Source organism: Zosterops lateralis, assembly GCF_965231275.1.
Source record: "Zosterops lateralis genome assembly, chromosome: 1".
NCBI classification, from domain to species: domain Eukaryota; kingdom Metazoa; phylum Chordata; class Aves; order Passeriformes; family Zosteropidae; genus Zosterops; species Zosterops lateralis.
The window spans coordinates 57,508,956-57,532,608 of NC_139762.1; the positions used below are offsets into that span (position 1 = coordinate 57,508,956).

At 37.7% G+C, this 23,653-nt stretch overlaps 1 protein-coding gene across 4 annotated transcripts in view; it reads left to right on the forward strand.

The window, feature by feature from the left end:
- POU6F2 (POU class 6 homeobox 2) overlaps nt 1-22,559 on the forward strand; it is a 281,035-nt gene extending 258,476 nt beyond the window's left edge. For 3 of the 4 annotated variants that reach the window (XM_083871982.1, XM_083871984.1, XM_083871981.1), the window contains 3 exons: nt 5,726-5,894; nt 14,284-14,452; nt 17,648-22,559. In XM_083871982.1, coding sequence (XP_083728108.1) covers nt 5,726-5,894; nt 14,284-14,452; nt 17,648-18,152 — 843 coding nt within the window. In that variant the 3' untranslated portion in view covers nt 18,153-22,559. The remainder of the gene's footprint in view (nt 1-5,725; nt 5,895-14,283; nt 14,453-17,647) is intronic. The other variant, XM_083871983.1, reaches the window with a different exon arrangement.
- The last annotated feature ends 1,094 nt before the right edge of the window (nt 22,560-23,653 follow it).

A 23,653-nucleotide genomic window follows, 5' to 3' on the forward strand; every position in this document is an offset into this window, starting at 1 on the left:
TATTAGTTTCCAAATGTAGCTATCCTGTCAGTCTAAGCAGTGTGTACAGACACCTTTTATACTGTATGCACTATACTAAATTGTACTCTACTGGGAGAGAGGATGCTTATTAAATATCAAATACCTTTATATTCAGATTCATATATGCAGTTACTTGAATTTACTTGAGTAACCTAAATTAGGGTGATGGGGTACAGTATTTGTGAAATACTCTGTCAAAGTTGACTGTGAAAGGGATTTGACATGAAGGATGGGGATATGTGTATTAACTTGTTCTTTCCATTTGCTAGAAGATTTAAGGAAACATCTTTGAAGCCCATGCCTGGTCCTGCAGTATGAGTAGGTTTGAAAACAGACTTCATCTGCCATGGTGCTCTTGAATCATGCAGTGTCCTCAACATGCCATTACTCTTTCTCAAAATAAAATGTATTTTAGGAAATGTATACAGAGCAGAGGACTCCATTTGCAAGAAAAATAGAAGCATGAAACACTTAAACTGCTATTACTGTAAGGCATTATGGAATTTCAAAGTGTTTGGGAATGCCTTTTTATATCAAGATACTTATTTTTCAGACCTTCCATGGACTTAAGTCTTTACAAGAGCTAATGTCCATATTTCCCAAGATGAACTAGTTGGCATCAGAAAAAATCAAAAATCTGTATTTACAGCATAAAGAGGATTGCTGAAGATGTATTTCTTGCTCTTTGTACCACTCCTCTTAGTTTCATCTGTTCTGCCCTTTTTGTTATACTTGTCTTTTTCACCTCTGTCTCCTCTAATTTGTTGTGTTTCCTCATCTCTTGTATTTCCTTTTCACTGAATCATTGAAAAATAGGACTGGAAAGGACCTGAAGAGGTCATGTAGTCCGTCTCCTCCCCCTAGGCAGGATCAGCTGTCCCTATATCATTCTTGACAGATGTTTGTTTAGCTTGTTCTTAAAAATCTTCAGTGATGGAGGTTCCCTGACATCCCTAGGCAACCTAGGCCCTTCTCCTTAGTATTCAAAATGTCTTCCTTGTGCCTGACCCTAGCTTCCCTTACCGCAATTTAAGCTCATTACTTTCTTCTCCTTTCCATTAAGTCCATATTTTGCCCTTGCTATTTGTCCAGACTCTCTGTAAAACCAAGTAGCAGCTCTGTTATGACACAGGACAATATTCTGTCAAAAGTTTTCTAGATTTCCACTTAGTTTCTTTCTCTTTCCTTATTTTATGCTAAATACCTTGTTACCCTGTCACTTATATGCAGCTTTCTGGTTGCAGAGAACAAGATCCCGGATCTCATAAGCCCTTTAGCACAGAAGTCCAGTCAACCCTCCCAGGCATAGGAATACCCTACATACATAATTTCAGAACAAAATCCAGTCTTACAGACCTACTTAATTTTTTCCTCTGCATTTTTCAGCCAATACTACCTTCAGTGTTGCCAGCAACATGTAAAGCTCATACAAAAGAAATACAAATAAGGCCCTTTTCAGTTTTCAATTTATTCTTACAAAGTGTTATGAGGCACTTTTCGTCTCTCGTATTCATCCCTCTAGCTGTAGTGTGCATACACATATTCCTGCCAGATACTGATCACTGTTGCATACAGTCATCACTCTGGCATGTCTACTATATCTACTTACACAGAATGACACTTACAGCAACAGTTGCTGTAATTTCTGTGCCTCCTTCTGTCTTTGGATGGAAAATGCACAACAGCCATAAATATAATTCATATCATATATACATGTCCAAAATTGGGAAAAGTCAGCTATTGCAAGTTCACAGTGATTCTGTCATCTAAAATCTAATTCATAATCTAATCATTGCCTCTCCTTAAGGCTATTTCTGGAGTGGAAATTATAGTGGATGAAAAGAAGTGAGTATTTTAATGCAATTTCATGCCATAGATAACTATCATTGTTTTTTAAGCAGGACATTTACAGCTTAACCATCATGTCTGTGAAGCAGAGGGTGTGCTGGAAATTATGTAGGGAGTTAAAGATTAAATCCTCCCTCAGGTTTGGTCAGGTCTTAAGGTGACTCTTCAGCCTCTTCAACCCATTGCTCACTTCTCCCTCACAAGCACTGGGTTAGAAACTAACCTGTAAATACCCCTTATATATTGCTGTTACACCTAAGGTTCCTGTGAATCCAAACTTCACTAGCCAGATTCCATTATGCCCAGCTAAATTTTGAGAATTTCTTATATTTGTTTTTAGTATTTCTGGACCTTCAACAAGAAAGTTGCCATGCTTCTAGGCATTCCAGTTACTTTAAAAATACATGCATAGTACAAAACAGGTGGAGAGACTCAAACACTTTCTAGACTTAACGATCATTTAAGCATATGCTATGTAGTGGCTCTGTGTGCATGCCTTGCATGCAGAGCTGAAAAATGCAGAGTGCCCTCTCATTCTGGAGCTTCCTGGAGACTTCATTTTTATTGTGCATATGCCTAGTAGTTGAACTGTTCAGTGGTTGTATGTTGTAATATAAGTGGAAAATGTTGGATTTGCTATCTCCCTGAGAAATACTGATGGGAAATGGTGTAGAATCATTAAAAACAAATGGGTGCAAGGTCAAGGTTCAAGAGATCATTCAGTACTGTTATTCTCAGGTGGAGTAGCTATTCCAGTTTTTAGTTAATTTGGTCCTAACCACTGTCATTGAAACCCAGATTCCACCAGTAATCTATGCCAGTGATTCACTGCCACATTAGATAGCTTTTCCCAACATCTAATTTGAACTTTCCAGATAACTGGGCCTCATTCTCTGCATTATAAAATGTAAAACAGAATAATTATCTCCTCTTTTCATTAGCTACACCTGTATTCAAAGCAGACATCACATCCTGCTTGGTCTTCCCTCCTTTAGATGAAACATGACCAGTTCATTACAGGTGTCTTCATAAGCCTCAATTAACTCCCAGACCTTCAGCCATTCTAATTATTTAACTCTAGTTGGTCCAGATTTTAATGAAGTCTGGCACCTAGCTGTGGGCATGGAATCCCCCTCTGCAGAGATCCTTCTGGGGATCAATGGAAAAGAAGATGCACTTCTCATGCACTGCAGACATCACTCCCACTCACATGGCTTGGTATGGGAACTGCCTTTACTTCACTTTTGCAACGCCACAGGTTTGCAGCCAGCATGTTCATAGCATAGAAATGTTTTGATTCCTAATCCTGTAATCCAGCCTTTGGGAATTTCCTCCATCAGCATGTAAATTTATTAAAGATATTCTCTACTCCATCATCCACTTCATTAAGAAAATACTGAGTAGTGCAGAATGAGGGCAGACTTCTGTGAAGCACCATGCATGCACACTTCTGTTTCCACAGATGCCTCAGCCTCAGTTTTGCTTTCCAAATTGCCATTCATTCTGCAGCAATTTCACCTAAACTATGCTTCCTTAGGTTATAAAGAATGTCACATGAGGGAGTGTCAAGACACTTGTAAAGTCAAACCACCTACTGCTTTTTCCCTGTCCACAAGGCCAATTACCCTGTCTTACAGGGAGATCAGATTGGTTTGACACAGTTTGTTTCTAACAATCCATGTTGTTTGTCGCTACCTTGTTTTCTTGCAGGTGCTTACAAATTGTTTGATTATTTTCTTCAGTACTTTTCCATGGTTGAAGTTCAGTTGACTGGACTGTAATTTTGCAGATCTTTCTCTTTAAAGATAGCTGCTGCATTTGTTCCTCCATCCTCACAGATAAGCACTAACGTCTTTTAGACTGTTCCACATAGTGAGAAAGCACCTAACTCATGTAAATACAATATTTATCTTCCCTTGCCTGGGCTGAAATCTTTAGTTTTGCCAGAGATTCCCTCAGACAACAGACCCAGACCCCAGACACCTGCCTGTTTCATAAAGCTGCAGTCTGGATGTGATGTGGATAGAATGCATGGGCAGGCATGCATGGGCACTTCTGCAGTGTTCAGAAAAGGCCAGCCCTTATAGTGGGATGTTTCTCTAAGAGAAGATATTATAAAAGTAGGCATTCTGGTTTGGGAATTCTCTGTAGATAAAATCCGGCCGCTGGAGAATTTTTTTAAAGATGCTCACTCCTTGCATGAGTCTGAAAACGGGAAGCCTCTTAATCAGCTTCTCCTCAACTGTTATCCCCTTGATAAGGTGCCAGTTATATTTTTTGAAATTAATTTGATCATAAAAAATTCCTAGATATAAAAAATGCCATTTTTATTAATTCACAAGGAAGTCAGAATACACTAAAACTGCCCAGATGAATAACTATCATTATTATTAAAGGTTAAATCAAAGTTTCTTCCTTTATTTTCTGTTATATTATTCCATATAGAAAGTAGAAAAAGAAGCTGAATTTTTTTCTTAACAGACCCTAACAGGAATATCATAATTAAAATAGTTCATATATATTCCACAGAAAGTGCCATCTTGAATGTGAACAGACACCTTTATCTACAGTTTTATACAATTTGTTGTCTACTTAGCATCAGACATTTCTATGTGTGCTGGGAGGATAATACATATATTTTGTGTTACTAATGAATGTAGCTCTTTCTCTACAGTCATTTTTTTCAGTTAGATATCAAAAGAGAAAACCTCATACACCTTAGCATTCAAGAAATAGATTTTAATTACTGACATCAAGCAAGGCCAAATAGGCCTTTATCTCTTTCCTTGTAGAAAATACAGATAACAGGTGCAGTGAAGCCTTTTTAGAATATTTTTACAATCTTTTTTGATCAATATCAAGAATCAACATAAAATAAAGGTATAATAAGAAGCAGTCACCAGAGTGTATCAGACCTATATTACTGTATTCTCATGCTCTGAAAAGACTGTACTGGACTACTAGAATCCAATTCAAAACTGTAAAGTCCGCTGTGTGCCTTCGTTCTGTAGAGAGACTGTCCTTCGCATTTTCTGAGAGTTTTATGTGAAAATCAGTACCAGAGAATGTTCTTAGATTTCAACCCCACAAGAAAGCATATTATAGGCTGAATGGATTGATGGTTCTTTCCATTCCCCTAGTAAACTAACAAAGACTACAGTCTTGTAATATTTGTTAAAAAAAATTAGAAAGTCAATTCATGTATCACAGTGTATCATTTGCATCTACCGTACTCCCGAGACTTTTTAGGTATGTCTTACTGGATGCAATCTGAGTGGTTGGGACTCAGAAATTTCCGTGTTTGTTTTAGTCAAAGACAACTTACCCATTTCCATGATTTTTGTTTGTTTGCCAGGTTTGATGTCACAAAACCAATCATTGATTCCTGTAGGAAAGGGATTTTGGCTTGGTTTCTGTCCTTTTCCCCATCCCCACTCTTCTTGACCCTGGTCCTGCAGTATGAAAGGACCTCTGTGAAAAAATCCTGATACCTATGAGAATTTGTGTAGGGAAAAAAAATCTGGTTCCATGTGTCAGAAAACAGGTAAGTATATGTATTTAAAAAATCAGAATCCTGCTGTAATTGTCATAGGTCACTTATCACCCATTTCAAAAAAAAGTATTTACCTTCTAATTAGATTAAGTATCCAGTTAAACTGAGTAAAACTGAATAGAAAGACAATATTTCAAACAGCTCAGATTGCTCCTGCTCTAACACTGTCACCTGAACAAAGCCCATAGTGTTTAATGCTCCTATGTGATTTGTTACCCAGAAGCAGATAAGTGAGATGGTGCATTGCAAGTTTCCTATTACTGCTTCAATTTCTAAATACTATTTTTACATTTTAACATATAGCTCCATCAGCCCTCCCAGACGCAAGTGGGACAAGCAGCCTCACAATCCAATCTCCTGCATTTGGCTCACAGTCAAGCATCTATGTCTCAAAGCCCAGTGCGTCAGGCTTCCTCTTCTTCCTCCTCATCCTCCTCCTCTTCAGCTTTGAGTGTTGGCCAGTTAGTCAGCAGTAAGTATTGCTCCCTGGCTCTCCTTAATTCTCCCTTCTGTTTGTTCTCCTCGCTGCTGAGTTTTCCAATCTCCTTTCCCTCCTTTTTTTTTATTTTTATTTTTTTTTTTTTTTTTTTAATATAGTAGATTATATGTTGCTAAGTAGCTGACTCTCACTAATGAGAATTACTAAGTGTTATCATGGATGGGGCTTAAGTTAAACATGCCTTGAGAAATGTAATCAATGCTGGAAATTGTCATTAAAATGGTAGTAGCCATTAATTGACTCATGAGGGCAATTGTTATAACTGAAGTGTAGTTTATGTTTTTTCAAAGTTAGAAGTTTTTGAATCATTCACTATAATAAATTACATTTCTCAGAATTAGGTGGGCAAACAGGTACTCCTACTTTTGGTTAATCTGCTTGTTTGTTTGCTTGGTTGATATAGCAAACAATTTTACAAGCCCTAATACTACACAGATCCAGAGTGAGAGACTTTTCTTGCCAGAAAAAGCTTACAGCATTTAAACAAGGATGAACTGGAACATGTTGGGGAGAAGCACATTGCAGTGAAAAAAGTGAGTTCCAGTGTTAGGATTATAACAGCTGACCTGAATAGCACTTTCTTCCAGATAGCACTGTTCAGAGTCTTTTCTGTTACCTTATCAGCATTATGTTGGTCTTTACATAGCAAAATCTACAGGCTGACAGTACACATAAAGAGGTACTGACAGGTTTTGAACATCTGCAAAAATCCAAGTGCTTTGGATGATCTTGTTCTATGATACTCCATGTACATATTCTAAGTAAGCAAATACTGTAACTTATGCCATATTGGTAACATAAAATTTGTGACTGATATGAGCTTATGAAGGGCTTGGAGAAACTGTCATGCAAGGAAAGATGTGAAAAAATCTTGGTTAGATTATTTCAGAGATCGTTTACATAGGGAAATTACTAGTAGAACTATAGTGGTAAAATTATGCTGGTATTACTCCCAGTGGGAATACTTTTGTTCTGGAATGAAAATATCTGCATATAGATACAGACATAATTATAGTGATATAAATATACTGCTATTTCTCTGTCAGTAGTAAATTTTCTTATGTAGACATGCTTGTAAGAGGAAGACAAAAAAGAGGTTTTACATTACAAATACATAAAATGTACCTCTAGTCCATGTAGGCAAATTGAGTAAAATAGCTGGTACAGAGTAAGTTATTTTTCATAGCTAGTCTAGAATAGCTCCTCTTTTGGACATTCTTACTTAAAATAAATGCAATATGGAAGAAGCCCTTTTAAGTTTACAGAATAAATCCATCAAAATTTAGGAAATACTTGAAAAATAGCTTTTTGTTCAGCTGTATGCAGTTCCTCTTAGAACATGTATTTCATTATAACAATATATTGTGATTAAAATCACGCAATCATGATTTTTTTTTCCTCATCCTTCTTTCAGTGCATTCCCAGTGGAATTGTCTTAGGGGTGTATCAAAATTACTAACACAACAGATGGGCTGTTGTCCTAGGGTTTATCTGATTCACTAATCTGTTCCCCAGTTTGCATAACATTCCTACATACAGTAGGAAGCTGTAAGGAGTGAAGGATGGTCTTGCCTAAGGCAATAGAGGACTGAGGAGCTGAAGCCTTCTGTCTGCTATGTAATTCCAGTGCAAGGCAGGCAAATCACTTAAAAGAGATTTTTCACAAGTGCTCCCTCAATATCCAGCTTGAGACTCTGGACTTTAATTTACAGAAGAATCTGGTACTCACAGCTGCAATTTTAAGTGCACTTTCATTGTGGAACTGTATCAAGAACCATTTAAAGACAGTCTAAAAACTAATTTCCTACTTGACCTAGACTGGGTACCCAAAAATGCTTCTTCCCTTAATATCTGTCCATTTCTCTCTGAATGAGAAGGGGAAGACCCTTATCTTGTAGAAACACAAGAAAATAAATTAAGATTTTAAAGAAACCAGAAGAGCTCAAGAGATGTCTGTAGTGAAGAGCTTTAATAGAGGTCTGGGGCCACACACTGAACAAGTAAAAAGGCAATACATCAATCAGTTCATCTGTAATGAAGGACAGTTCATTCTGTGCACTGAACAAGGCACATGAAAAAGAACTGATAATCCAGGGCTCAAAGACTATGGTACACTGTGTTGTGGGCTGCTGTAACACCAGCATTTTGTAGCTTCTGAGTGTTAATTTGTGCAGCTCTAAGGCTGTTCTTTTAGCTTCATTTTTTGCACAGATAAATTTCAAGGTTGTTCAAAAGCAGAGTAGTAAAATAAATCAGTCATATGGTGAGATAATCTTTATGTTTGTTGTTGGAAATAGGAGATGTGTTGAATGGATGGAAAAGCTGATAGTTCTTGTTGGTTCTGGTTTAAAATAAGCATGCTGTGCTTATGGATTTGGCTGAGAGTAGAGGAGTATGAGGTACAGGAATATCAATCTGGGCACAACTGGGAGATACATTAATGGACATAGAACTTTTACTTGATCCTCTCAGGCTTGACTCCATCCACTACTTTTCTTGTTCTAGTCCCATTACTTCTTCACACTGTTCTCCACAAAATCTGCTCTCCCTTTGCCTCCATGCTTTCGTTCCTCTAGTTTTCTCCCTGCAGTCCTTTCCTCACAGTCCATAATTACCCAACTTCTTTTCCCATTTCATTTCCCACTCAGTCACTGTCTCCAGACCATATCTGTACCCTTTTACCAGCCTTTTTATTAGGTAGTTTCTGTCCTCCTTTATATTTTTTATCACTAGTGCCACCTCTTCTTCCTTTTTTTCTTTCCTCTATCACAGTGGGTGGTACTACTCTGCTCAGTCAGGCCCTCTCTCCCTCCACTCCAAGCTCTAATCCCTGCTCTTTAATAATCTTCAAATTGGGGTTTTTTTTTCTTCTATCATATCTTTTTCTTTAGATACTCGAGGTTAATTTTTGCCCCCTCTGCATCTAAATCCTTCTGATGCCACTCCCACCCTCCCCAGAAGCCATCAGAGGAGTGTGAAAACTGATCACAAAGAAGAGCATCAAGTCAGTCTTCCTGTCTTTATTGCGGCCCTATCAGAAAGAGCTACAGGCATAGGAAACTTTTCATACAATCAGACTGATGAAGAAGTTGCACTTGGAAGCTAACTCACTGGAATTCAGATCTTAAGAGCATTCCAAAAGAAAATGTTATTGATAGGGATCTATTGAAAAAAAGAAATCCACATTCAACATAAATAAAAAGCTTGTGGAGCTGTTTTGAATTTATGCTTTCAGCTTCCTCCAGTCTCTGCTATTCAAGACTAACAGAATGAACAGCGTGAGGGGCAGATCAACTCACTTCTGCCATTTACATAGTAACCTTACACAGATAGAAGCAAACCAGTCATCTCAGTGATCCCCAAAGGGTGTCCAGCATACTCCTGAGAGCATGTAGTCACCACAAACTGGTGGTGGCTACACAGTGCATGCCTAAGCCTGCTTGAGCTGCCACATCATGGACAGCACAAGAGAGCTACCTACTGTTTTCTAGTTATGCAGAAAGAGCCTACAAGAAAGAGGAAAATATGGTCAGTTCAGTAAGGAAAGATCAAACCACCTGTGTAATGAAACATGAAAAAGCAGATGGGATCCTTTATAGCTTTTCCTTCACAGTGATAAACCAGTGATGCTGTTTGGACAAATAGTATTAAATGACCTTCATGAGTTTGAAAATCGTTTCATGTGACTGAAAATTCGCACAAAACTGTGGCTGCACATGAGGATGTAGACAGAAAGTCATCCTTATTTCACTTCTTTACGGAATCTGCTCAGTTCCTAGATGCAGATCCCTGAAGGGCAGGAGAACCTCTTTGTCAAAGCTGTGGCCTTCTTAGCATCCCAGCTCCCCCACTGGCTGCAGAGCTTTGTATGAAAGGCCTACAATTGAAATCCAGTGTCTGAAAGCCCATTTAAAGTCCTTTAGTGGGATGAGACAGGCAATGGGTCAGTGATTTTGAGAGAAGTCCTTAGGCATGAGAGCAGCAAGAAACAACTTGTGGCCTCCTGAATCTATCTTTGATTTCTTTATTCCTCCTGAGGTAGGACTATTTTTTCCTTTTCCTAATTCCTTATGAAATTGTAGTCCAGACCTCTGGCAGAGGTCCTGAAGCTGAGTACCTTGGCAGAGATTTGCTATATTCCAGAAATATTTGCTAAATATAGCAAAGTTCATGTAAAACTAGTCACATTTAGCCACTCCTTCAGTTAATAAAATTGCATACAGCATCCTAACTTCAGCAAATAATTATTTGGGAGAAGATTCTGCACACTGACTACAAAGAGAGTAGCGCTTTTATGAGATGTTTCTTCACATCAGAAAAATTATTAAAGTACAATGAGAAAGTGATAAGAACTCTATTAACTGTAGTGTTGCATGTTCCTTGAGTTTATTACTTTTACTTTTCATTCTAGTAATATTTTCTGTATGATTTTGCTGCTTTTTTTTAACATGTTTCTTAATTTCAAAGAAGGTTCCTTACTTTTTGTTTTTAATTTCTCTTTCTTTTATTTTCTGTCCTTTTTTCCCTTATGTTGTTGTCTTCTTTATATATTTTTGCTTTTCTCTCATTATCACCCTTTCATCCCTAACGAGCAACAAGTGCTAATTATTTTGGAGACAAAACATAACAGTTATTTCCAAATAAAAAATGTTTTAAAATAAGTTCTGTCTAAGCAAGGACTGTAAGATTCATTTTTACTCTTCCTGTCCCTTCTGTATGATTTTTTTGTACTGTCTAATCCTATTTGTATTCTCTTTTGTCTTCTTTGTTTTCTCTTCATTCAATTCTACACCTTTATTCCTCCCTTCTTTCCATTTCATTTTCCTCTTCTGAAATGCATCCCTCTGCTGATATCTTTAACTTTCCCACCATATGTTCTCTTTGTGGAAATCACTGGTTTCCCCTCATGCTCTGAGACTTGTGTCTCCATAAAGTTCCTTTCTTCCTCCCAAATTCATTTTAGTGTCATCTGTTACAATGAAATTAAAATGCCTCCCATAAACAAATTATTCCTCTTTTTTTCCCCTGAGCTCCACTCCATTTTCCATTATCAGTGTTTTGTCCTGCCTTTTTTATCCAATTTACTTTCTATTGGACCTCCTCCGCCAGCTATTTCTTCTTCTGTCTGGCTAGGGGAATCATCCCCCTGTAATCCCTCCCATGGCAGGACTCTGTGCAACACAAATTTGGTTTCTCCTTCAGGGTGCACTGATTTCTCTGTAGCAGCTCTTTCCCCTAACTATTAAAATCACAGCATATTTTCAATCAACAAAAAACTCACACAGGATTTTAAGAAGAATTCAAAAGTGGGAGAAGTATTCCCTGCAATAGGGAAAAAAATATTTCAATACAGGAGAGCCTGTGGATGTAATTTCTTCTACACTGCTGGTTTATCTTCACCATCCACCAGGACAGCTGGTGGAATTTTAGCTGTCTTCCTTTTTGTTATATGTACCCATATCCCAGACCACTTTCTGACCCTTCTCCAGCACCCACTAATTTCATAGGCAGCCACTGTTTTCACATACAATAATGTAAACTTAGAGTCTTGAAATCCATTACTATAAATCCCAAACACTCAATGGGTTTGGAATTCTCTATTTTCCTGTTGGCACTAGGCGGCCTTCCCTGGAATATCCACTTAATTGAAAAAGAACCAGCTTATTTACTGTTTTCAATAAGCTACTCTTCCTAAAAATGTGAAGTGCACTATATGTTCAACTGTTCTGAAAGCTCAGAACTTGTTAAAACAAAGTCCATAATCTCTTTGAATATGTTTATCTATGTGCATATTTAGACCACAGAGTCTAAGACTGCATTGATGGCATTTTAATGCAATAGAGTAAAACAGACCAATGATGATGCCAATAGAGTTGTCTTCACAGCACTATTTGTGTTTTAGGGCAGTGACAGAAGACAAGATTTGTGGATTTCAAAGGGCTTTGAATCACACCCAAAGTAGAAGTGGTTCCAATTTCACACAAATGCTATTCTCCCTAGAGTTCAAGATAAAACATTTAAGTGTTTCAGTTCATCTGTTAGTACTTTCATGTTGCCAAAGATTCTGTGAAAGAATGAAGCTTTTTTCTCAACAGATAGTCCACTGTATACTACATTCTACTCCCATTGAGTACTGAAGGGCATCACAGGTTTATTCTCACCTCAAGGAGAGCTCAGCCTAATAAATCCCTCATCCAAGTGCTGCAGGCAGGAATGGTCTTTCCATGATGCTCACTGTTACAACAGTGCCAGATCATTCTAGATCCAGCAGAACTTGGCGGAATTCCTCTACAATTTCTCTACAGTTAGTTTTCTCACTTCCCTTTTTATTCGTAGCAGGAGTTGGGGAAGATTACGGGTGCCAGGTGCCATAGTTCGCTACTTTGAAAGTTCTCTGGGAACACCTGAATTGTCCTCTGTTACATTCCTAACAGCCTTAGTCAGAGGCCTTAAAGTAACAGAAGGAAAGAGGTGAGAAAGTCACCATTTTAGTGTCTTTTACTCAGGGGAGTTTTTGAGGCCAGTATCATTTATGATATTTAGTACAGAGACCTAAAGGGCAGATAAGTCTGCAGCTCCATTCTGTGTCTCTGAAATTCAGAACTGATATGGTGGATAGACTATATGGCGTAAGCAGGAAAATTTCATGCTTCTAAAGGCAATTACTTTATAAACCTCAGTGGCCATTGTCACAGCACTTACTCGTAAAGCAAACAATATGCACCCTAGCTCTGAACTGAATGAGCGCATGGGTGTGCAGGTGGCCACAAGTACAGCAGTGAGAACAGCAGAGATGATTCTGAGTGTGGAGTATTGTTGAAACAAGGTTCAGCCTATGCACATGTTTATTTGTATGCATAGTTCATGTGGTCCCTGGTTACATACACAAGAATTTAAAAAATATTATTGCCATTTGTGCTTCTGACACTCTAGCAACAGAGTAAATTTATATATCGGAAAACCCTTTTCCCTCTATTATTGGATGAAAAGATTTTTTCATGGGATGTTTCCATCACAAGGAAATTTTGCACCAGGCTTATAAACCCCTGAAAATAAAAGCTTTGCTGCTCTAATGCTGATAAGCCCTCACTAGAGCCAAACTAGCAGAAGCCATTCTCATACAGGGTTCAGAAAGGTAATGTAGTCTAGCACTGTCCTTGGACAACTGCTTGCATTTACAGAAATTCAGGGGTTATTGTGCTGTAGATTTTTCACCTCTGAGTCTGACGAATGAGGTGAAGAACAATAGAGATGTCTCACTGGGAGAATGGCTTCACTACATGCAGGATTGCACAACACTTTGAAATCTTCTACCATCCCAGTCCCATGCTGTCTCTGAGTTGGCAAACACTTTCATTTAGTCAGGGATCAGTAGCTTGGGGGTGTGGGGGGGCCGGTGGGGGGAGAGAGTTCCATTCTCCAGCTGTTGTGTCATTTCCCTTGATAAGTCCTAAATTGACCGAGTTATCCAGCTCCAAAGGAGCTTTTCTGTGGTAGACATGCTTTATTATGTGCCCTTTCAGGGACAAAGGCTTCTGTGTCAGTAAACTGCTATAGAGAGGAAGGACAGATTTATTCTCACAGCATCGTAAGCATTATCTTCTGAGGGGCTAATGTAAAAGTAAAAAAACTGTGCAGCATTACCATCCAAAACCAGTGTTGCTACTCCTTGATTATCGACCTGATGGGAGGCAGAATAAAAACCTTGACAGGCTGCTTCTCAGAAGGGGGTATTTTAAAAGACAATCTTTAAATTAAGGAGGTTTTAAAGGCAGAATTTTTTTAGGCCTATTCATTTGCTGGGTTATTTCGGACATTCATGTGGCAGTTTAGGTTGGGTATTGTGTAAAAGGGGAGAAATAGTTGTGAATCTCCTCATTTGGCATTAACTTTAGATAAAGCACAAAGACTTGATTTCAGGTTAAAAATCCAAGCAGCTCCTACTTGTATATATAGACTTCCCCACAGACTGGAAATAAATATATTAACACCAACCATCGCACTATGTGATTAAAAGGAAAAACAGGGAACGTGACTCCTAATGCAGAGAAGACTTTGCAAGGCACAAATGGCAGAGAGGAGCCCAGGCACACCCTCCCTCCGAGGTGAGCTGGCCTTTGTCAGGAGTTCAGCAAAGACGTATCTTTGAAAATCTTCTACCTGCAGACACCTGCAGCCCAGTCAGCATCTTAGCAATCTGAACACACCTGACAAGGCAAATCTGTTTCTGTTTGGGGAAGAAGAGAAAGGGGTCAGTATTAAAAAAATTGAACTTGAAAGTCTTCACAATGAAAATGGCTGTAAACCTATCCCACTGATACGTGACGCAAAGAACTGACATGATTAAAAAATATCTCAACAGATCCTCAGACAGCCACTGGAGAGGTGGATGGGGTAAATCTGGAAGAAATACGAGAATTTGCCAAAGCTTTTAAAATCCGGCGCCTGTCCCTTGGCCTGACACAGACTCAAGTGGGCCAAGCCCTAAGCGCCACCGAAGGCCCAGCCTATAGCCAGTCTGCCATCTGCAGGTAACAATTTACATCATAAACTCCACTCTTTGTCCTTAATAATGATCCAGCTTATTGTGAGGAGCGTGCTTGTGTTTGAGTCTCATAACTTTAGAGTGTGTTATTTAACCTGATATTTAAATTAGCCTATGATGTTGTTATCTGACATATAAATTGTTCTTATTGTGTATCTTTAGAGTGATTTTGGTCTCTTTTTTTTCCCTCCTTTTCTAAACAAGTGAGAAACAATGTTCCTGGCATAGAGACTTAATTCTGTAGATGAGATGGAGATCCTGCTGATGCTGGATAAGCACCAGCTGACCCTCTTCATACTGTGCCATTTTCTACAGATAGGGTTACTGAACAAATATTTCATGGCTGCATCCCTGCTAAGTTAAAACCTGTATTACTGTGGTTAGCACTTCACATAGAGGATGTTAATGATGATTTACCTAGGCAACACAGAAGGGAAAAAATAGCCTTCCTGCTATCTTGCAAATCAGCAGCTATTCATCTTTTATCACTCAAATATTTACTGAAAAAAACCAGACAAACCCATGTATGCAAAGCAGAAGCAGAAATCTGTCCTAATCATAAGAATTAATAATACAGTCTTGACAGAGTAAAAGTAGAAGAAAACACCTTATATGCATGTATGTGTGTTACAGTAATCCCATGTTTATGCATGAGGTAACAAACACACTTAGGTAACAGCTTTTTCCTCTTGGGCAATGCCTTATAGTCCTTCTCCATCAGTAAAAGCCAAGAAACCAACTCTAAGCTTATTTAAGTGGATTTTGTTCTTGGTGATCCATGAAATGCTCTGTCTTTTTATCTGCTCTTTATACTTTTAATGTATTCCCCATAGAATGGAAGTGTACTTTTCCTGCAGTTAAAGACTAAGGTTATAAATAACATCAGTATGGGGTAGTGTGCTTGCAGCTCACATTTTGCTCAATGATTTTCCATAAAACCCATTGATTGTTGTTAAATACAAAAAGCTCCATAGGATCCTCTCACTTCTATGGTCTCCCCTACTGTTTTTTCTTATAAGATACCTCCCTGTAGAAAATAACCTTTATTCAGTCTATACAAGGATACTACTGCTGGGAAATTTGTTTCAAGACTTGTATGTCGTTACACCTAACATGTCCTGCAGTAACAACACTAACAAACAATGCCAATTATATTAATACTATTGCACCCTATTGCTAAGGATTAATTCAGATTTTGGTTTTTTTTTTTTTATTTCTTTGTGGTCAGTTGGTAAAGAATGCCTAAAATGGGTGGAGTTTTTAGCAACTGACAATTTTTTTGTGGCATTGAGTTGCTGTTTATCATGCTATACCTTAAAGGGACACATGGTTTCCTTTACTTTTTGCCTAGTTTACTGTCTTCTCATTACTTCCATCTACTTCACACTTAGAGAATGTTCTGGGGATGGTGACACCTTTTACAGAGGGCTCCTTGAAGGGGCAAGTTGCTCAGAACATGAGATTGGGTGCAAGAGTTTGTCCCAAATACATGCAAGGTTACAGGGTTTTTTTAAATTTCCTTTGCCCCCCTCAGATGGACACCATTTTGGGGTGTAATTGCATGCTATGACTGTGCATTTTTTGTTAAGCTGCTTCAGTGGCAGCATGTGTTCCTCAGAAATAGTAGATTTAGCTTTTTTTCAAATGCAGCAAAGGAGCTTCAGTATGAACTCCAGGTTAATGGAAGGGGCAGTAAGGCAACTCAAAAAGAAAAATAGAATCTCCTGGTGGCCTATGCAGGAGCAATATACCACCCTGATACAGGCTGCATGCAAAGAGCAGCATTTTCTTTAACTTGAGACAATACATTCTAAAATACATCCTTCAGCCTGAAATATCACTGGACACCAAGGAATGCCACCTTGCAGTCAATACCACATTAAGATGTCAGGCACCAGTTAGAAATTCTTTGGCATATTATTATCTGAAATTATTCTTTGTCTTATTCTTTGTGAGAAGTGCTTTGTTTCTTGCTGGAATATTTTTTGCTGCCTCCACATGCTGAATGGAGACACTAAAAATGGCCAGCTCCAGCCAGCCAGTTTCTTTGCATAAAGGAATTGATTCAGTTCCTCTCATCTCCAGAGCACTCTGTGACTGGTGGTGGTGGTGCTTCAGCACCACCGGGGCTGGAGAGCACAGCAGCGACATCCAGTAATTGTTGCCTTTCTGCTGCATTAAATACCACAACATACAGAGTGGACAGAGCAAAGTGGGAAAACCCAAATGGATGGCACCAAAGGACTTGGGTTAAGACTTTTTTAATGTGTAGCAAAAGACAATAAACTCAGTAAATGAAAGAAACAAATACTTATAAGACTTGAAACGTGAACTCTGCTCTTCTGCTTGTTTTTGAAAGGATTAAAGTTTTGTGTGGCTGCTTTTCCAGATGTTTTATAATACTTGTAAAATCTGGTTTGGCAAAAGACTTTCGATGGCAAAATTATATATAGAAGACCTCATTTACAGGAAATGATATCATTCTGGTACAGTTTGCAGAAATCCCACAATAAACTCAGCTTGGTGCCACAGCGTATTAGCAGACTCTTATGCTGGGTTTCATCTGGAAAACATGAGTCTGTCTTTGCACATTGTGGGGACAGCAAGATAATTGCAAAGTGTCCAGCTGTTTCAGCTGAACACCACTGTGGCTATGGGAATATTTTTCCAACCCAGAGAAGGGATATAGCATTAACTTACAAACAGTGAAAATTGCTGAAAAATGGAAAGGAAACCTGATATTTGGAGGCTAGTATTTGCCACTGGTTTTTATTATTAAAGCTGTGGTGTTTGGATAACATGGGATGGGAGGGATAACAAAAGGATTAAGCACAAAGACTAGATGATAAAAGCAATGTCTTTGATATCATTTCCTGTAATTAGACTTAGTCTTAAGGGTTTTGAAGATCATCAGATATAGGAAAATGTGATTCTTAACCTGTATTATTTAGTGTACCTAGAATTTTGTTGTAGTGCTTATTTTGTGTTAGCTTAAATCTCCAGCTATTTATATCTATCTATATCTATATCATCTATATCTAATCTATGTATAGATATACCTATCTGATAGTTTTCATAATCTACTGTAAATTACCTCTGCCAGTCAATTAGTCAGGCAGGCAGGAAGTCCCACCCTGGCAGAGCATCAGTGTAAGACTCTTCTTTCTCAATTTTCCCTCAGACACACCATCCTGAGAAGCCACTTTTTCCTACCACAGGAAGCCCAAGAGAACACTATAGCTAGCAGTCTGACAGCCAAACTGAACCCTGGCCTTTTGTATCCTGCCAGGTTTGAAAAGCTGGACATCACCCCTAAAAGTGCCCAGAAGATAAAGCCGGTGCTTGAGCGGTGGATGGCTGAGGCTGAGGCCCGCCATCGAGCAGGGATGCAGAACCTTACCGAGTTTATCGGGAGCGAACCATCCAAAAAGCGCAAGAGGCGTACCTCATTCACGCCACAAGCCCTTGAAATCTTGAATGCCCACTTTGAGAAGAACACGCATCCCTCTGGGCAAGAAATGACAGAGATTGCAGAGAAACTGAACTATGACCGGGAAGTAGTTAGAGTTTGGTTCTGCAATAAGAGGCAAGCACTGAAGAACACAATTAAACGTTTGAAACAACACGAGCCCGCGACAGCAGTTCCTATGGAGCCTTTAACAGACTCTCTGGAAGAAAACTCCTAAAAGCAAAACAAAACAAAGCCAAATCACACAGAAAAAAACCCCACATCAACTGAAACGTGTCCATTTGAACTCTGTGAAAATTCCTATTCATCACCCTTGTAAGTAAAAGACTGAGAAAACTACAAGAAGGACAGAACAGTTTATAAATGTCCGTGAGTTTTCCTATAAAAAAAAAAAAAAGAAAACAAAAAAATACACAACACTTAGAGTGTGTGTGGTAGAATTAGTTCCCAAAAAAAGAAAAAGCCAGTTTTTTTAAATGGACTTAAAGTAAACCAAATAACTGCTTAATTTTTTCTGTATATTATGAAAATACGAACACATTTTAAGGAAAAACAAAACAAACAACAACAACAACCACCAAAAAAAAAAAAAAAAAAAAAAAAAGAAAGAAAAAAAGAAAAAACTTTTATCTGTTTAACAGAGAATACAAGCCTGCCACCTGGAGGAGTGATTGTAGCCTTTCAGGTATCAAGTGCTGATTCACTATGAAAACTATTAACCAAAGTCAGAAACATGGCATTGCAAACTAGATTGTTAGTTTACTCTTTTATGAGTGTAAAATTGTGTTACAAATTTTTACATTTGTATTTTGCAAAGAGGAATACAGGATTAATTTATCTCATCCTTGTTTGTACCCCCTGCAGGTGTGTACAAAGCCATTCCATAGTAGTCACCTCATTTTCTTTTCTTTTAGTCAACAGTTTTGCAATCTCCTAATGTTTGGGTGCCAAAAATAATTATTTTATTGTGATTTGTGGGGTTTGTTATCTCTCTTCTAAGGATGTATGTCTTGGTTTGCATTTTTTTTTTTTTTTTTTTTTTTTTTTTTTTTTTTTTTTTTTTTTTTTTTTTTTCTGATTCTATTTGCTGCCTCCTCCCTTCCAGTTCACCCTCCACTCCTTCCCCAAGCCCTCCAAACCCAGTACTGTTTGAAGAATTTTAAAAAGAAAAATGGGATCTGAACACTTTTATATGCTGAAATGCAATGAGGACAAAGAAGGATTAAGACTATGTCTGATGGATTGTCAAGCCCACACTGAACATTGTGCTTTTTGTCGAATGCGTAGCTTGAGATTTCTCTGTCCTTTGGCCATGAACCTGGGGAGGTTATCAAAACTCATTTTGTAGTATAAATATAAACTGCACACTTGGTACAGTACTGTGTCTATATTATGGCTCCATTTGAAGCAATTTCTCTCCAAAGCCTGCTAGCCAAAGAAATTTCTTGAGGTTCTGATGAAAACGAATGGACAGGCTGAGAAGCGAGGAGGATGTTTTGATCATTACATCACTATAGACAATTTCGATGGTAGTGCTTTGTTCTTCTGCCTTTTTTTTATGTCATATTGATGCTTGCCCTGTTGACTTCTTTAGTAGGAAGATGTGCTTCTGCAGGTATTTGCTGTGGCCACTGGCTAGATTAAGCAATTGGGACATAGGGAAAATTACTGAATGTCCCTTGATAATATAAGGTGGGTCACCTGCAATATGACTCAGGTGAACTGATTTTTTTTAACAATAGTTTATCTCTGTGGCTTCCTTTCTGATTGGACAAGCATCTGCAAAAATACTGTGGTCATTGAACCTACAAGCATACCACGGCTCAGAGGCAGAGAAAGGCATTGCAAGTTCTTGATGGGGCGTTGTCTGACCTGTGAAGGTCATGTGCAATCTTCATCCTCTGCTCAGTTATGCTCAAGCCTTTGGGATCCAGCCCACCGTTAGGGTAGATCTTGATCAGGTCTTCCCAAAAGATAACATCATATAATTGGTTCAGCTCACTGTAGAGATGGTGCAATTCTGATGGTATAACTCATGATTGCATTCCTTGACCTCAGAATGGTTGTGCTGGATTTTTGGTGGTCTACCTAGGATGTGGAAAGAAGTTCCTGAAGTGCTGGAGTCTTCAAATAACACATCTTTTACTAAAGAGTTTTCAAAAACTCCAGGTTATATCCAAAACTTAGTGAAAGAAATAGACATTCATTGATTTCACTAGGCTTTGAATCTGGCCCTCAGTATTCTATTAATGGGATTTACCTTGTGGAGTATTTATTGCACGGTTGGTGGAGCTTTAAGATTTCAGAGACCTTCCTCTAGGCCAGAAGCTGCTTCTAAGTGTGAGCACTCTCAAAGGTCAATGTTGGAGCACACTGAGGATCCAGTACTCCAGGATGGGCTAATGCCCAGCAAATGCATTTTAGACTTTAAGGATGTTTTCAGTCTTGTTTTTACAAGGAGAGTGACAATTGTTATTGACTCTGTTTCAACTGTTGATATATAAATAACTGCTGGAAGAAAAAAACACCTCAGTAACCACAGGCAAATTGTGAGGGACAAAACAGATGCTGTATCCAAGCTAAGCACATAAATTAGAGAGTCTCACAGAAACATCTGCCCCTCTGGGTTTTCTTTTACCCTCTCTCTCCATAGATACCTATATCCTCAGAAATATCTATGTTGTCTATACCAAACAGCCCTAAAGTTGTCACCATTGTTCAATCTACATAACAATCAGACTACCATCCAGAAGCTAGCAGGAAAGCAAGGATGAACAAATCATATTTGGAAGCAGTCACTCCTGAAATCCTACCCATGTATCCAGAACATTCCTAATTGCCCAGTTATTAATGCCACATACACAATTATATGTTCAGTCATCCTTAAGGCCATACCCTCCCCCATTCCATCCCCGCCATCAACAGCCTGGGAACAAAACCATCAACCATTCTTTGCCTCAAAACTAAATTTCCAGTTCTCCCAGGGACTGCTCTAAATTCTGTGAAGAAAAATCCCCCAAGAAAAAAGTTAACTAAACACTGTATGAAAGATACTAAATTTTTAAAAATATGCTGGCAGCAGTTATATAAGCTCTTTTCTGTTCCAAAGTACATATTGGAAGGATATAACTAGGACAGTGAAAATGTAAAATAAATATAAATTGCCAGCATGGAAGAAAAAATAATATTCATCCCACAGTCTTAAAATCATTCATGTGCAGTGATTTTTTTTACAGTTTTCTAATTTTGTATTATGTTTTGTAAATTATTTATAAAGTGTTGTAATGCTTCTCATATTAATTTTTTTATACACAAATTTTTGCTATAAGGCATAAATGGTGCCTGAACAGATTCTTAGGAAGATAAATTGTGTGTGAGTCTTACATCTTTGGGAGGGCCATAAATATTTTGTTTTGTTTTGTTACTGGCAACATTCCTGGTTCCCATTTGTAAACAATTTTCATGTATTGATAACATTTGAATACCTTTTAATTTTGCATGTGACTAAAAGATAGATTGCTACCAGCAAATGAAACAAAAGTCTCTTCGGTCATATGTGAACGTTTAATGGTTTTCCACTTTGTCAATAATTGATTTTTTTTAATATATATATATATATAAAATATATTATTTGAATAATGAACCAAGGGTTCACTTACTCTTCTGATTTTGTCTTTTTATGTTTTTCACTAAAAAGCTATTTTGGACAGTTGAAGAAATAAAATGCATTCAAATGGTTCCAATTTCTTTACATTATTGCTGAAAAAAAACCAAAAAAAGAAAAAAAAAAAGGAAAAAAAAGAGGAAAAAAAAAAGAAAAAAGAGAGAGAACAAGGAAGCCAAAAGGAGCTAGGAAGGAACAAGTAGAGGCGTTTCAAAGAACTCAAGCTATAACCAAAAAGAAATATGTAAAATGCCTTTGCTCGTCTTCTCAATGCTGGACCAAAGCTCAATGTATGTAGGTATATGCACATTGTATAGATATGGCTAAATGTTGCTGACAATCTCGCAATACTAAACTGTTACTATTTAAGAAAAAATACAAAAATAAAACTGTTCATCAGTGTTTTACCTCAGCACTCTACTTGTACCCAGTTATTGACCAACATTCAAATAAGAAGATAAGAGAGGAAATTGATTTCCATGTCAATGTTTGACTGTAAAATCTGTTTGGAAAACATTTTGTAATGAGCTTTTTGTCACGTGGTTTGCTTGTTTCCAACTTGAGACTATGTGGGGCACATTTGTTTATTTATTGTTAAAAAGTGATATTATTACTATTATTATTATTATTAATTATTATTATTACTATTATTATTTTTTTTGTCTCCTATGTGCTATAATCTACAGAATGGTCACCAGGGTCACTTATGAAGCACTGCGAAGAGATCTGTTTTTCCATGCATGGAGCATGCAGGGGGAAAGATAGCAGTACAAAATGGACTCTATTGTGTTGTTAAAAAATATGAATAAATTAAAAAGGAGTGGATATGGTGGACTTGTGACCAAGAAAACAAACTGGATATTTAAAAGCTCCTTACTACTCTGACTTTGAAACCAAAGCTGATTTTTCTGCACAGGTTGCTTAACATGAAAAAAAAAAAAACAAAAAAACTGACAAAAACTGTACTTAATCTAGAGCAATATCTGTATGGTCAGTAAAGCTGCACTTTGTGTACTTCTAAACAGCTTCAGATCTGTCACTTTTAATTTGTACCATAAAAAATAAAGAATTGTTTGACATGAAAAATAAGTTCCTTTCATGTGTTTGTCTTAAATCTCATGCATTATTCACATTATCCAAGCTCATGTAATTTCACATCAGTTCAATACAAAAATAGTTAAATGCTTGAAAAAAGGAAGAGAGAAAATCCACTTGCACTGTGGAGCATAACTTTGTCTGCAAAACCAAGCACTGTTTCAGTACCCAGAGTGGGTGCATGCATTGGCGATGTCTTATTTTCTCTACAGGTACTGCAGAGGAGAGGATCTCTCTCAGAAGTACTCTGGAATCCCCCAGGTGAGTGTGTGTTGTCCCCAGGCCAAATGGAGCAAAGTACAGATGGACATTAAGGCCAGTGTATCCCCTCATGCTTCCATCCACAGTGCCATAACAAAGCCCTGGTAAGTGACAGGAGTGTGTTAGAGAGGCTGGGTCAGCCATTTAAATTATTTCTCTTGCATTTTTGCAGAGCTTATGGGGTTCATTACTCAATTCTTTCAGCAATTATGATATTAGGTCACAGAAATGCCTGTTTTTCAGGCCACTTCTCTTGAGTCGTATTGAGCTCTGTCAAAATGCAGGATTCTCAAATACCAGCATATTTGAGAAATTAATTAGTTGTATTATAAAGGCTTTTTTGGAAAAAGCCTTAAAAATACTAAAAACAAAGCTCTGACAATGAAATAAAAATCCCACAATCTTAAAATATTGTGTTTGAGTCTTGGGAACAAATTTTTTACAAAGATTCTTTTCTTTGATTTTGTTCAATATTGTTTCACTTTTCCAATATCACGTGTTAAATAATCAAAACTAAAACAAAATATTTATTTGCATAGAAAAACAGAGAGCATTTGGAATATTTATTTATTATGAATTTTTTCCAGATCAGAATTTGCTTTTTACATGCAATTTTTCTCTATTTTATGAGGTACATAGAAAGAGAACAAAAAAGGTAGCTTTTTTTGTAGACATAATGATAGAAGCTTTATAAACAA